The sequence below is a fragment of the Bubalus bubalis genome, chromosome 1 (assembly GCF_019923935.1).
Source record: "Bubalus bubalis isolate 160015118507 breed Murrah chromosome 1, NDDB_SH_1, whole genome shotgun sequence".
NCBI lineage: Eukaryota > Metazoa > Chordata > Mammalia > Artiodactyla > Bovidae > Bubalus > Bubalus bubalis.
In genome coordinates this window covers 171,839,828-171,856,166 of record NC_059157.1, presented here as the reverse complement: position 1 = coordinate 171,856,166, position 16,339 = coordinate 171,839,828, and the positions used below count along the sequence as shown (strand labels likewise).

At 40.2% G+C, this 16,339-nt stretch overlaps 1 protein-coding gene across 12 annotated transcripts in view; it reads right to left on the bottom strand.

The window, feature by feature from the left end:
• The window catches only part of TFDP2 (transcription factor Dp-2), a 192,919-nt gene that overhangs the window by 65,795 nt on the left and 110,785 nt on the right, over nucleotides 1-16,339 (bottom strand). For 2 of the 12 annotated variants that reach the window (XM_025290720.3, XM_006078024.4), the window contains exon 1: nucleotides 3,817-3,948. The exons of 9 other annotated variants lie outside the window; for them this stretch is intronic. Coding sequence is in view for 1 of the 3 variants with exons in the window: in XM_006078021.4 (XP_006078083.1) it covers nucleotides 2,895-2,931 (37 nt within the window). In the remaining 2 variants the exon portion in view is untranslated. Of the gene's footprint in view, nucleotides 1-2,894; nucleotides 3,131-3,816; nucleotides 3,949-16,339 lie in introns of those variants that run through there. One more of the 12 variants, XM_006078021.4, reaches the window with a different exon arrangement.

The window sequence follows — 16,339 nt, the reverse complement described above, 5'->3', positions numbered from 1 at the left end:
AAGAAGCCCATAACCCCTCTGAGATGCTAACTTGCCCCAGACCCTGTTACAAATAAATCACTCAGATAATAAAGAATCTGCCTGCAGGAGACCTGGGTTCGATCCATGGGTCAGGAAGATCCCCTGGAGAAGGGAATGGCTACTCACTCCAGTGTTCTTGCCTGGAGAATTCCATGGACACAGGCGCCTAGGGAGCTATAGTCCATGCAGTCATAAGGAGTCAGACACAACTGAGCGACTAAAACTTTCAAGAGAAGCTCTTTTTCTAATATTTACAAAAGGTGCCAAAGGCTATAGGCAGATTCAGTTTAAAAGTTGCATTCTTAAAACAAATTTAAAACTTTAGGAAACAAACTCAAAAAGACCAAACACCACCCATGAATTAGAATTTCAAAGCAGTTCTTTTCCTTAGCAAATAAAAACCGGGATTATTGTATTCCATACGCCACGCTGTTAACACTGCACTGTTATCAGCACTCTTATTTCAATACTGTCTTCCACTTGAGAGCTATCACTGAAGCTACATTTAAACCATACTGTCAAGAGCACAAAATCTTAGACATCAGTATCGAAACTCTTTTGTATTAAAATCTTACCCATGAAAAGATTCTGCAAACTTTTTAAAAATAAGTTCTACTGGGTCCACTTGGCACACAGTAAGTGCTCAGTTAGAAGTCTCTTCATTTCTCTGTCAGAGAAATTGCCAAGAGAGCTGCCAAACTGTGCAAGAGAAAGCCAAGGGCCAAAAGCAAAGCCCCCTGGCTGATGGTCTCCAGCTTCTGAGTCAAGAACCAAAAGTTCACTTGAAAACTGGTTGCTTAACACTTGGTAGAAAGAAAGAATGTTATTACACCACAGGTTCCTGTAGCCACTTGCAAAACGGAGTTAGCTCATAATACACTTAAAGCACAGCACTTGTACCTGGTCCTTAACAACAATGTAAAAAGGAAAACATAGGCATCCGGCAATCTTCCCTATGACTTGCACACCAGAGATGAGAGATTTCTAGGCCCCCATGAATGGTTTCTAATGGCATAAAAATAGGTAAAGCCAAGAGAACATCTAAATCAGACACTCTCTGGGTCTTCGGAATTGGAGAGAAATGAATAGAAAAGGTTCACACCCCTCAGACCTCAGTTTTTGCTTAAGAGTTTACATATAAGGCAGGAACCACAGGTATTTCACTCCAGAAGTCTTCATTCAGTATGGTATTCTTAAATTGAAGGCTTAACAGTCTCAATGACTTCTGCACTGCTGTTGCTGATGTGGTAATGTACTGTCATACCTACATTTATAATCATAAGTAACATTTTTGATAACTATAATCCATGATGCTGTCAAAGTTATGTGTCATATGTGAAGTCACCTTTTTTATTTTTTAGGGCTCTCTAGTCCATTAACACTATATACATTCTTTAGTCAAAATGATAAAGATTCTTATTCTAATCAGACCTATAACTTGGTAAATCCATTTTAAGCTCCTGTAAGTTAGTTATCTTAGAGAAAAACAATACAACTGCTTCACACTGCTATTCCTTAAATCCTTAATCTTAATTCAAAAATGGTCTGAAAAGTTTCAAAATCTCTGAATTCTGTTGTCAATACGTGAAGCAAAGAAAATCTTCTGGGAAGCCCAGAGATCGTAGCAAGGAGCAAGAGAAATTTTTAATAATCTCCTTTAATGTTGCTATCTTTCTCAGTCCTCTCCTTAGACCAGCTAAACATTTAGAAAACCGTTTAACATTTGCTCCATATGCAAATTTGGAACTACGGTTCAAAGAATTTTCTGGCTAGCATATATTACTAACTTCATGGTGCAGGGTGGGGGCTACATTTTAGTAAGTGCCTAATCAGAAATATCTGGTGCTCAGCACTGGTTTCCTAAGAGCTAACTTTAAGAGATGCATAAAATCGTAATATATATAAACACATACTATACAGGAGCACAGAGCTTCTCTATGTGTTACTTGTAAAAGGAAACATTTTTGCTTTACTCATTATGAACTTCAAGTGAAAAGCCATTTTTTGAATGCTTTCATTTCATGCATATCGCTTCCAAGCTCTTCTTCCTTCTTACCCTTTACAGCAGATAAACATTCTCCTCTTTCCACAAGCTTACTTGCTCTAAGTTTACTATCCTTTTTTTTTTTTTAAAGAGGGAAGCTACAACACATCATTTCAATCAAACTCAAAATATTTCTCCCACATTTCTTAATCAAAGATCTTTAGGACTAAGTCTCATGCTTCTCACTGAAGATAAAATAATCTCTCACTAAATGTAAACAATGTTTCGTGCTTCAATTTCATTTTGAGCCTTAATATCTACTGCGAAAACTTTTGCCACCTAAGTATTCCTTATATACTTTATAGTGGCTTAGTTTTTTCCATAATGTTATATATGGTTTAATGATCATTTCCTCTATCACTAACTTTCTCACATCTCCATTAATGACACATAAACTATTTTTAATTTTAAAAAAAAAGCCTCTTCAAAAAAGTATGTTACTTGGAATATGTTACTCTATACTGTTTCTCAAATCCTCAATATAAAAGAATAAATTTTAAATGACTATTTTTTCTTTATTCACTAATTAAGTCAGATTTATGACCGCCCCTCCCCATTCCAGCTACTGTGAATTTTGAATGAAACCTCAATTGTAACAGAAGAAACATCTGTTGCTTTTTTTCTTCATCAGGGCTTTCCAAACTGAAAGAAAGCCTTTGCCTGACCTCCTCTCTCTCTCCACCCGCCACCCCCCAACACTAAGTTCCTTCAAACTTTTTTTTAAAGTAAATATATTATTGAAAAGTATACCGTGTCCATTTAAAATGTCATAGTTTATCTAGAAACATTCACTTTACTGAAGTTCATAGAACAAGTAAATGTTACATACACCACAAAACCAGAGATGTGAGTTGGGGAGTACTCATTGTAACTGAAAAGCAGGCTTCAGGACAACACTTGAAGAGATCAAGCTGTCACACATTCTGGGCTCAGGCAGGACTGCTTACGGCTAAAATTTTCTTCACAGGATCCAGATTCATATAGGATCTTGCACGCTGTATTTTCCTTGCCAATCCAATGCTAACATAATGGCAGTCCCTTCCAAGAGGCAGACACCAAATGGTGCCACCCACACTCTCACACTGTGCCTGGTAATAAACCATAAAGCAGTGGAATGCACCGGCCCCTTTATGAGCAAACAATGCCTTAGCTTCATTAGAATACAGCTGACATTTTCAAAGCACAAATACTTTTAAGAAAAATGAACTAGGAAAAAAGGGAATGAAACAGCTATAAAAGCTGAAATATTTTTCTTAAGTGTCAGGTTTATTCCAAAGATCCAGAGGAAGCGGATTTTACTCTTGACAATTTCAAAGTTTTCATAAATGAGAAAAAAAAACTGTATGGTGAGAGGCAAAGCTTATTTTATTAACCACTGGAAAGAAATGAAAGTAAAAACTCCCTTCTGAATTGCATTCACAAGTAAGAACCACGAAGTACCTTTAAAAGGATTTGTTTCTTTAATTGCTTCTTTGCTTCTTGAACAGAGAAAATGGAGCTCCAGAATTATTTTTACATTTTAATTGATTTATATAAGTAACTGAGTGATGAACTAAGCTTACTCTACCCCTCCCCCCCTGCCCACCCCAACCCCCATACCCTGTAGTTTTCCTGTCTGCAACAAGCAAGGACGTCTTGAAATCGGCGTGCTCCTGGCTATTTATCAATTTAACATTGCTGCTGTTGAAAGAATATAAAATAAACGCTGTAAAAAGGCACCCAGCAATAAGAAACAAAATGATCTCTCTTACCTGGTCTAAAGAAGCATGCCTCTCACTGCAGTACCAACAACACTCTACAGTCTTTGTTACCATTCACTGGAAACTTGAGACTGTGTCAGACATGAGCAATCGAGCTCAGAGACGCTCAATTTAACATACTTCTCAGTAAAACTAAAAAGATGCTCAAGAAAATTGTTTTGTTACCGGCTTTTAAAAGAGGAGTACTGTCTAATGCCACAAAAACACTTAAAAAGAAACAAAGTCATATTAAAGACTTTCAGAAATAGCCTTAAAATAAAAGTGGTGAAACAACACAATGCCTAACTCGATCCTAACACTTTTCTAAAAATCACTTGAATTTTAACTGGCCAAAAAATAGGATGGAACTTACTCATGAACTCTGCATATTTCGAATTATACATGTCAGGGTATTTGCTGGCTCCAAAGCAGTCACAAAGGAGGAGATTTTAGTGCATCTTGAAGGCAGAGCAAAAGCACCATGAGTTGCAGGGGGGCAAAAAGGAGAAACTCTTGAAAAACTGGTCAGCCTTTTCAACCTATAATAACTGTCCAGCTCCTCTGGGAGGAAAAAAAAAAAGTCCTGGTTCTGCCCCCTGAGATAGGAGGCTATGCTTCAATGCCAAAATGAATGACAGGCCCATTTCTGATATCAACAAAGAGCAGCTTAGTGGTGCTTGATTTTTTTTCACTTTCCCACACAGTTAGAAGTTCTAATTTTTTCAGGTTAGTACCTTTATATCTAGGGTTAAGTACCTTTCACTACTTTCCCAAGAGAGAACCCAATTATGTTGTCCTAGTTTTTTAAATGATTAATTAAAAATACATACCTAATTGCCTTACTGTTTTTTCCTAGGCAGGAAGCTGAACAAAAGATGACCTCTTAAATTCCTTTCCAAATCTAACCTTTGCCATATCAGATTACCATACGACTAATTATTAATATTAATAAGGTGCTCCTGCATCGGGCCATGAGGATCACCAAGAGAAACAAAAAGTAGGTAACAAATATAAAAAGGTAAAGGAGATGATAAACTTTTCAACTAGCTAGGTGCAAAATCATTTATTAAAGTACATGTCTCTGATTATACAAATTCAAAACAATAAACACTTCTGATCAACCGACATATGAGCCAAGCACTATTTTGGGCTCTGAGATACAGCAGGGAACACAACAGACAAAAGTCAAATGTAATAAACCCCTGTCTCCAGTGGGTTTGCTTTATATCTCAGGTCCCTGAAAGTAAGGTACCCTTCTTCCTTTGATTAGTTATCACCTAATGTGAAATATTCTCCCTTGAAAGTATAGCTTACTCCAGAGGGCAAGGATCTTCTGCTTGCTTCATTGTTATATCCCCAGTGGCTAAGACAGAGACTGTTAAGACACTCAAATAAACATATACTGAATAAAAAACTCCAACAGAGCTTTTTCTTAGCCAAATTTTTCTTTATAAATGGATTATGTATGTACCAAATCTTACACACAGAGATATGTCAAAAAGATTCAGCACAATGTAAATTAAATTGAACTGCAAATACTTATTAGCTTAAAACTGAAAAATACAACCTCAATGGGCCTGTAGCTTTTCAGATTCTAAAATCTGTTTTCAGTAACAGATATGAGGTCACTGTAAATATTTGAGTAAAGGGATCAGTTAAAATTCTATACACTAAGGTTTTGTAGACCATCATTTTTCAGGGGCATTTTGAATTAAAAAAACAAAACAAAACAAGAAACTTGAAAATTACACGGCACCCAATCAGTTTCGTGTATTAAAATCTAGCATGGATACCTATGTTTATACACCCACATTTGAAAACAATCTTCCTACCCCTGCTTCTCACTGTTCTTGATTGCCTTACCAGAAACAACACAATACCTCTGACCTACGAGGTCAGCCCGAAGTGATAGCCCATGTCATCCAAGGGCAGGATATTCTGGGGCTAGAAAAGGTCATACCTACTCTGTTACAGTCTTAAAGCAAAACGAAATTAAACTTCCTAGTACTCAGGTACATGGATCCTACTTCTAGGATCCCTAGGACTAGACAGTGATTTACATGTTCAAATATTCTGTCCGGAATAGTTAGTACAATAAATTAACAGTAACCTGAGGTCAGGAAGATGCTGTGGTGACTGAGGTCAAGCAATCAATAAAATAACATGGAGCCAGGGCTTCCCTGGTGGTCCTGGGGTTAAGAATCCGCCTTGCAATGCAAAGGACACCGGTTCCATTCCCTTGCCAGGAAGATCCCACATGCAACTAAGAGCAGCTAAGCCTGAGCAGCACAATGACTGAAGCCCGCGTGCACCTAGAGCCCAGGCTCCATGACAAGAGAAGCCACCGCAATAAAAAGGCCACACGCAGCGAAGAGTAGATCCACTCCCCGCAAGCAGAGAAAGCCCTTGCAAAGCAACGAAGACCCAGCACAGCCGAAAAATAAATAAATAAATCTTAAAAAAAAAAAAAAAAAAAAGATGGAGGCAAAGTAGGATTCCATTGGTCCTGCAGGCGCAATGTTGCTTCTCCCTGACTGCCATTCACCCTTCCTTTGTATCCGGCAATGAGCTAAGCAGCAAACTGACCCACCCCCTACTGTCTGCTCCTGAGCTCTGATCTTAAGCCTACCTCTATTCTTCCACGTGTCCTCTCCTTATCTGCCCTCCTTGCCAGTGCCTTCTTTCAACTCCCAAATCCTTCACTCACACTATCCTTTAATCTCCTCCCAAGCCCTTCTAAGAAGGCAGCTTGAGCACTGCCTTCTGTATACCTTCATGGGCCTGTGACACGCTGTGGGGAAACTCATGAGTCTTCCCATTTGCAGAATAAAATGCATCCAATGTAGGTTCTCCCAAACAGTTTCTCCTTAATCTTAGATGGAAAATCAATTTAAGGCAATTCCCTGTCAGGCCAGTGATTAGGGCTTGATTCTTGGTCAAGGAACTAAGATCCTATGAGCCACATAGCATGGGAGAAAGGAAGAAGGGAGGAAGAAAGGAAGGAGGGAGGGTGAGAGAAAAGAGGGAGGAAAGGAAAAAAGTGAGAGACGAGGGAGAGAGAGAAGAAAACACACTTACGCATCATATTATTTATAATACTGATTGGACAGATGGATTATCTAGCAAACATTAAAGGGCTCAAGGCATTCCCTTCCCCACGGTTATAAGCTGATTCACTTGGACTAAGCTCTGCTCTGTTTATTGGCAACCTGACCAAAGATTAATCATATTTTACAGGTACACGTATGATTCTACAGGCAGAAATGACACTATGATCGCACAATGGCAGTTTTTACTTGCCCCATGCCTGCTTATTACAACTCTCTACCAGATCCATATCATGAGGGATATACTTATTCGCGTTTTCAAGTAAAATGTCTAATCTCTCTGATGAGGGCTATGCCTAAAGCAAAGGGTTCCTGCTATGACTTGCAAGGATAAGTGCTGGTTCCTTAAGAACATCACATAGTGACTTGACTTTTGCACCTCTTCTCTCTCTTTCTACCCTTTAAATGTAAACATTTTCCAAGCCTCTGCCTTTGATGCTCCTTTATCTAAGGTTTCCATTCCCTCTTTGGAGGACATAACCATTTCTACGGCTTTATTACCTTTACGTACGTGACTACAAACATGCACACGTCTAATCTTCGTCTCTGCTCTCAACTCTTATTTGTAGTTGCCTGTTGGACATTTCTGTCTGCATGTCCCACGAAGTCAATGCAACTTCTGAACTCCACCTCTTCCGTCCCAAAGCAGCTCACCTACCTACGTTCCCCATCCTTGTTACAGGCACATGATAGAAAGTGGTTTTCCATTCTCGCCTCTTCCTTACCATCCAAAGGCCCACACTGTTTCCACACTTTTCTTTTTTATAAAACACACATCACTTCCCTGATTTAAAACCAAAATAAATAAAAACTATATCTTTTGATGACTTCCTGATGGCTAGGGCTACACTGTCAACATTGGTAGCCTTAGCCTCATGTGTGCATGTGAGCTAAGTCGCTTTAGCTGTGTCCAATGATACTGGAGTAGGTTACCATGCCCTCTTCCAGGGGATCTTCTCGACCCAGGGACAAACCCAGATCTCCTGCACTGCAGGCAGATTCTTCACCACTGAGCCACCAGGGAGGCCCCAGCCTTAGCTTTGGATGGCTATTTAAATTTAAACTGACTACAGCTAAATAAAATTAAAAATTCAATTTCCCAGTTGCACTAGACATATGTTAAGTCCTCAATATGTGGATAACAGCTTGCAGACACAGAACATTTCTATCATCACAGAAAGTTCTATTAAATATCTCTGGTCTAGCAATACAGTAATAGCAAACGACTTAAGACTGCTGTCTAAATTTTCCTCAATCTAGCCGCAATCTATGACCTTTTCTAAACTTCTACCAAAATCCTTATGCATGCTTTAGTCACAACTGAATTTAATGAAGCCCAAAGAATCAAGGTGAAGGCTTTCCAGGATGAGGGAGGCATTTGCCAGTACCTTGGAGAAGGATCTATGGAAGGGGAAGAAACCAAAGGAGTTAGAACAGACAGGGTGGTGGTGGGGGGGGGGGGGGGGGTGCAGAAAGAGAGTGTGCTCAGCCATGTCTGACTCTTTGCAACCCCATGAACTATAGCCTGTCAGGATCCTCTGTCCATGGGAATCTCTAGGCAAGAATATTGGAGTGGGTTGCCATTTCCATCTCCAGGGGGTCCTTCCTGACCCAGGGATTGAACCTGAGTCTCTTGTGTCTCCTGCACTGGCAGGCTTCAATATTTCACTACTGCACCACCTGGAAAGCCCACAAGTTAGGAAGGAACGGAACTTCAGACCTAAGATTTTAGCCCTAGAGAAAGAATGTGTTGCAGGGGAGAAAACATGAGCATTGGAGTCAGAATATTTCATCGAAATTCAGGTGTTAGTTGAATTACAAGATAAACTCCTCTCAAGCTAGTCTGATCTGAAAAGAAACCCACTGCCTCAACTTGCTCACTGAATGCAAGAAAGAGTAACAGAACCAAACTAGGAGGGTCAAGGAAGCAGAGGGTCTCAGGAGCTCTAAGGGTGCTAAGACTGTCTGACTGACTGAAAGAGTAACAGAACCAAACTAGGAGGGTCAAGGAAGCAGGGGGTCTCAGGAACTCTAAGGGTGCTAAGACTGTCTGACTGACTCCCTTCTTTTCCCTCTGATTTTCTCTCACGTCAGCAGGATTCTCTTTCACTATAGATCAGCATTCTCCAGCTGGTGGGAAACATGGCTACTGACGTATCTCTAGTTCATATCTTACAGATCCATTCACCTTCTCTCAGCCTGAGCCTTAACACCAGGAAGTCACTCAATGGCTGAACTGGGGTCAGGCGCTTGTCTTAGCAAAATGTTGTCTAAGCAATGATGTGCTGGGATAATCAACTGCGGCCAGAAGGACATTATCTTGTAAAGTGTAGTAGTTGGGGAGATGAGGAAGAGATCAGCATCTCACAGATGACACTAAAATCTCTAGCTGAGTATGCCCCATTTTACCACTTGAATTTTGGTCAGGTGCATACATTATCAGGGCTTCCCCAGAGGCTCAGGGGTAAAGAATCTGCCTGCAGTGCAGGAAATACAGGAGATGTAGGTTCCATCCCTGGGTCAGGAAAATCCCCTGGAAAAGGGAATGGCTACCCACTCCAGTATTCCTGCCTGCGAAATCCCATGGACAGAGAAGCCTGGAAGGCTACAGTCCATGGGGTGGCAAAGAGTTGGACGTGACTGAAGCGACTGAACACACACACATGCACACATTATCTGTTCAACTTTTTTTGAAGAAAAAAGTCAACATCATTATAAGTATTAGCTTAGGGCCAAGAATTTCTGGGTTTAAAAAATAAAAAAAGTTAGCATGACATAAAAAAATTTTTACTCTAAATTAGAGTCTCTTTTAATTAAATTTCAATTAAAAAATAAACTAAATCTGAGACATTTAAATATAAGAGAATACAGAATAGAATGACAGAATATAGACTAGAATGACTTGCCACTATCTAGTAAAAGGTAAAGTCAAGATTTAGCTCTAGATTTTCTGACTCCAATGACCGTATTCATAAATCTTCAACGGTTGGGCAGCGCCTGGTGGAAGGTGAGGCTGGGGGCGGGGAGGGTGTAAGGCCACACTGTTCACTTCACAATAGATTCTTTTCTAAGCAGCAGAAACTTCAGGTTTCAAACTTCCTTCCCCTTCCAGAAAGTTTAATTTTCTCTCTTCACCAAGTTCATCTTAATGTTTAAAATGAAGAGATCTGTCCTTTCCAACTGCTGCCGAACTAAAAACAACCTCCTTTCCATTTGACTGAATTGTTTTTAAGTGTAGTATCTATGGCTACTATCTCACCTTTTTACAAAATATTAATTATATTTCAATTCTTAAAAAATGCACCAGTCCTTCCTACATAACAATTACTGAGCTAGGCACTAAGGATATAAAAACAAAAGACACAGCGCTTATCCTCAAAGAAACAAACCAATGTGACTTCCCTCCAGCCGCCCAAAAGAAACTAGAGTAGACAAGGCGCTCTACCTTGATAAATTAATGTATGCTTATGGTCCATAACCTTGCTGATTTGACTTTGCTGATCTCACTAATCTCACCTCGTTAATACCATTAAAACTATTTTCTCTTGGGTTTTTAAAGACTATTTCTTCTCTGTTTCATTTCAACCAGAGGCTGGTTTCTTTATTTTTTCTCATTACTTGTATTCTACATGGTTGAGCCCTTGAACAAAGGGCTCAACCATGGCCCTTTGTTCTTACTATATCCTTGCTTTAGAAAGTGACTGGCCACATAATTTATTGTCCAAAATGGGTTAACCACTGAGCGTTAAAGGGGGAACACTATAAATAATTATATTGGGATATAACTTAAGCAATTTGGAAAAACTGGATCATATGGATTCCTGCTTAAACACCTTCAATAGCTCCCTTCTCCAGTTTTTGCTGCAAAGCACACAAAAGTCTATTTAGAACTAATTACCTCTTGTAAGTTAAATGTACACCTTTTTTATGGCCATCTCTCAAATCTACTTCAAAACCTACCTTCACTCAGTCCTTAGAGTACACTGAGACATTAGTACATCTAGTGTAAAGTTTCATTTGACTTCTTCCCCATCCAACAGAAACTTCATTACTTTCCCCCAGTCAACAGGGCCCAGAAATTATTAAGAAGCCCCATTACTCAGATGAGAAAAGGGAGGCTTACCACATCCTTTGGGGAAGGAAATGGCTACTCACTCCAGTATTCCTGCCTAGAGAATTCCATGGAGAGGAGCCTGGTGGGCTACAGTCCACGGGGTTGCAGAGAGTCAGACACGACTGAGAGACTGTCACTCACACCACATCAAAAACTTGTATAAATGCTACAAAGTGGTAGTACTATGATTCTAAGCCAGTTCTTAACTTCTCAAAGTCCACACATTTAATGATTATGGATATTAATTACAAATATAAATTCAGTGAGTAGATGTAATCAAAAGGCTTACTACAATCTAGATATCGTTCTTTATGTCATATATTAAGGCCACATAAACTATTCTAAATGAGAAAAAAAGTAATATCATTTCAGTCCCCTGCCTATAAATCTTTCATGGTTTCCTCATCAAACAGATTACATTAGGTCCTTAATGATGGGATCCCAAATTGCTTTTCAAGGTCCATTTCCCAGAACTCCAGGGGCATAAATTAGTTACCATTCCCTGAACAGACCATGACCTTACTGTTAAACTCTCAATATTCTTCACCTGGTAAACCGGTACTCCTCCCTACAAACCATAAAATGCTGCCTCTTCCGTTAAGATATTCCCAATGCCCTGAAGGAGATCTGGTCCTATTTTAAGTTTCCACAAGGCTGTGGACAGACATTTATTGTAACATCTGTCACATTCCTTTGTAACTTACATGTCTACCACTTCTGATAGCATGTGAATTCTTCTACGACAGGTTTTTGGCTCTCCAGCCCTCGCGTTCCATCTCTGCACCCTTTCTGTCCAGAAAACTATACTGCACGCAGTGTGTACTCAAATAATACCTAGTAAATAAATGAGTGGACAAGTGTCCTTTACTGATCAAACACCTTCGGTAGCTTCCCCTCTGTTAAAAGAATGCCACTGACAGCAGAAGAAATTTCACCTGCTTTGGCCTGAATTCCAGAGTCTTGATTAGATTTCAGGTGAATTTTTATGACTGATAACTTTCCAATACTAATTACCACCAACTGACTGTCTTCTGCACTGGTAAACTACAATTTTCTGTAATGGTTTCCCAAATATGCCAGAGATACTCCTGAAGTCCTGTCCTAAAAACTCATGTAGCAAAGAGGATTCTAGAGAGAGGGCAGAATAGAAAGCATCAGGAATCTCTGCTCACCTGAGCGACAACTGCAGGGGTACAATCTGTCTCAGGCAGCTATTCTGAAACTCTGGACTAATGAAGGCTTGTAACTTCCAGGGGAAAGCTCGTATGGTAAACTGCAGCTAATTCTGGTCCACTGAGCCGGCGGTGCACGCGAAGCTCCCCCTCCCCCATCCCAGCCATGTGGCAGGCAGCTGTGCACGTGTTCCTGGAGCAGCCTGCACACAGCCTGTGGGAACCAGGGTGGGCAAAAAGGACCCGGTTTCCAAGTACCAGGCATCTGTGTCCTGACTGCAGACTGCTGCTTCTAGCTCACAGAGGTGCAGACAAAAAAGTGGGCGCATCCCTGGTGCACCTTCCTCAATTGTTCCAACTCCTCCCCCTCTGGCTGAAGTGACTTCCAGGGGATTTAAAGGACTGGTGTCCTTTCATCCTTCCCTCCTTCCTTCATTTTTTTCTCTTTTTACCCTTCCCGGGGCTGGACATTGAAAAAACAAGTGCTTCTATGGGGAAAATTAGAAAGTGACCACACACACCCAGGGAAAGGCTCAGAAAAGGTCTCAGAAGACCTTAACTCTACACCTCAGGCTCATCTTTGGTATAGTGACAGCCCAGAATTCTTTTTTTTTTTTCCTAATAAACAAAACCAGTAACGAGCAACAGCAAACCCCGGGGAAGACTGAAATTCTGGTTTCCAGAGTTACTACATTATCAGATCTAAACACCCAGTTTTCAATGAACAATCACAAGACATACAAAGAACAGGAAATTATGGCCAATTCAAGGGGAAAAAAAATCAGCAGAAACTGTCCCTGAAAAAGTCCTGACGGTAGACAGATTAGACAGACTTTAAAAAAACTGTCTGAAAGATGCTCAAAGAACTAAAGGAAGATGTAGAGAAAGTCAGGAAAATGATACATGAATAAAATGGAAATATCAATAGGGAGAAAAAAACCTAAAAAGCCATTGAAAAAAACTCTGTTGCTGAAAAATAAAATAATTAAATGAAGAAAGAATTAGCAGACATGAAGACAAGACAATGGAAATTATCAAGCTTGTGGAGCTGAAAGAAAAAAAAACAAAAACATGAAGAAAGATGAACGAGCCTAATGGACCTGTGGGAAACCATGAAGCAGACCAGCACGTTCACCTTCAAATTTCCAGAAGGAGAAGACAGAAAAGGAAAAGTGAGTATTTGAAGAAAGAATGGCTGAGATTTTCCCAAATTTAATAAAAGACATGAATATGAACATCCAAGAAGCTCAACAAACCCCAAATACATTATAATTAAACTTTATCTTTCAACAAAGAGAGGATCTTGAAAGCATCAAGTGAAAAGTGGATTGTCACAGACAAATCATACATCTCAAAAGGGGTTAATATCCAGAATACATAAAGAAATCTAAAACTCAATAATAAGAGAAAACAAACATTCAGATTAGAAAATGGGCAAAGGTCTTTAAAAGATGTTTCTACAAATAGCCAATATCCACATGAAAATATGTTCCACACTGCTAATCATCAGTCAGTCAGTTCAGTTGCTCAGTCTTGTCTGACTCTTTGCGACCACATGAATCGCAGCACGCCAGGCCTCCCTGTCCATCATCAACTCCCGGAGTTCACTCAGACTCACGTCCATCGAGTCAGTGATGCCATCCGGCCATCTCATCCTCTGTCGTCCCCTTCTCCTCCTGCCCCCAATCCCTCCCAGCATCAGAGTCTTTTCCAATGAGTCAACTCTTCACATGAGGTGGCCAAAGTACTGGAGTTCCAGCTTTAGCATCATTCCTTCCAAAGAAATCCCAGGGCTGATCTCCTTCAGAATGGACTGGTTGGATCTCCTTGCCATCCAAGGGACTCTCAAGAGTCTTCTCCAACACCACAGTTCAAAAGCATCAATTCTTCGGCGCTCAGCCTTCTTCACAGTCCAACTCTCACATCCATACATGACCACTGGAAAAACCATAGCCTTGACTAGACAGATCTTTGTTGGCAAAGTAATGTCTCTGCTTTTCAATATACTATCTAGGTTGGGCATAACTTTTCTTCCAAGGAGTAAGCGTCTTTTAATTTCATGGCTGCAGTCACCATCTGCAGTGATTTTGGAGGCCAGAAAAATAAAGTCTGACACTGTTTCCACTGTTTCCCCATCTGTTTGCCATGAAGTGATGGGACCAGATGCCATGATCTTTGTTTTCTGAATGTTGAGCTTTAAGCCAACTTTTTCACTCTCCTCTTTGACCTTCATCAAGAGGCTTTTTAGTTCCTCTTCACTTCCTGCCATAAGGGTGGTGTCATCTGCATATCTGAGGTTATTGATATTTCTCCCAGCAATCTTGATTCCAGCTTGTACTTCTTCCAGCCCAGCGTTTCTCATGATGTACTCTGCATATAAGTTAAATAAATAGGGTGACAATATACAGCCTTGATGAACTCCTTTTCCTATTTGGAACCAGTCTGTTGTTCCACGTCCAGTTCTAACTGTTGCTTCCTGACCTGCATACAGGTTTCTCAAGAGGCAGGTCAGGTGGTCTGGTATTCCCATCTCTTTCAAAATTTTCCACAGTTTATTGTGATCCACACAGTCAAAGGCTTTGGCATAGTCAATAAAGCAGAAATAAATGTTTTTCTGGAACTCTCTTGCTTTTTCCATGATCCAATGGATGTTGGCAATGTGATCTCTGGTTCCTCTGCCTTTTCTAAACCAGCTTGAACATCTGGACGTTCACGGTTCACATATTGCTGAAGCCTGGCCTGGAGAATTTTGAGCATTACTTTACTAGTGTGTGAGATGAGTGCAATTGTGCGGTAGTTTGAGCATTCTTTGGCATTGCCTTTCTTTGGGATTGGAATGAAAATTGACCTTTTCCAGTCCTGTGGCCACTGCTGAGTTTTCCAAATTTGCTGGCATGGTATGGACCTAACAGAAGCAGAAGATATTAAGAAGAGGTGGCAAGAATACACAGAAGAACTGTATAAAAAAAGATCTTCACGACCTAGATAATCACAATGGTATGATCACTCACCTAGAGCCAGATATCCTGGAATGTGAAGTCAAGTGGGCCTTAGAAAGCATCACTACAAACAAAGCTAGTGGAGGTGATGGAATTCCAGTTGAGCTATTTCAAATCCTGAAAGATGATGCTGTGAAAGTGCTACACTCAATATGCCAGCAAATTTGGAAAACTCAGCAGTGGCCACAGGACTGGAAAAGTCAGTTTTCATTCCAATCCCAGAGAAAGGCAATTGGAAATACAAATCAAAATTACAAGGAGGTAAGATCTCACACTCATTAGGATGGGTCACTATCAAAACACCTCGGAAAACAAGTGTTGGTGAAGATGTAAAGAAACAGGAACACTTGTGTACTATTGGTGGGAAAGTAAAATGGTGCAGCTGCTATGGAAATCAGAATGTTGACTGTCCAAAATATGAAAGATAGAATTATCATGATTCTGCTGGGTCAATTCAATTGATAGACATTTAATTAATAGTAGGCTTTTAAAGAGATATATGTACTCCTATGCTCATGGCAGCATTACCGCCATAGTTAAAAAATGAAAGCATCCCATTTGCCTATTGACAGATGAATGATAAGCAAAATGTAATATATACATACAATGGAATAGTATTCAGCCTTAAAAAGGAAGAAAATTCTGCCATATGCTATAACATGGATCAACCATGAGGATACCAAGTGCAATAAGCCAGTCACAAAAAGACAGATATTGTATGGCTCAACTTATATAGGTACTTAAAAGTAATCAATACCATAGAAACAGGAAACAAATGGTGGTTACCAGGGACTTGAGAGTCCTTTGGACAGCAAGGAGATCCAACCAGTCCATCCTAAAGGAAATCAGTCCTGAATATTCATTGGAAGGACTGATGCTGAAGCTGAAGCTCCAATACTTTGGTCACCTGATGCGAAGAACTGACTCACTGGAAAAGACCCTGATGCTGGGAAAGATTGAAGGCAGGACGAGAAGGGGATGACAGAGGATGAGATGGTTGGATGGCATCACCAACTCAATGGACATGAGTCTGAGTAAGCTCCGGGAGTTGGTGATGGACAGGGAAGCCTGGCATGCTGCAGTCCATGGGGTCGTGAAGAGTTGGACACAACTGAGCAAGTGAACTGAACTGAACTGAACCAG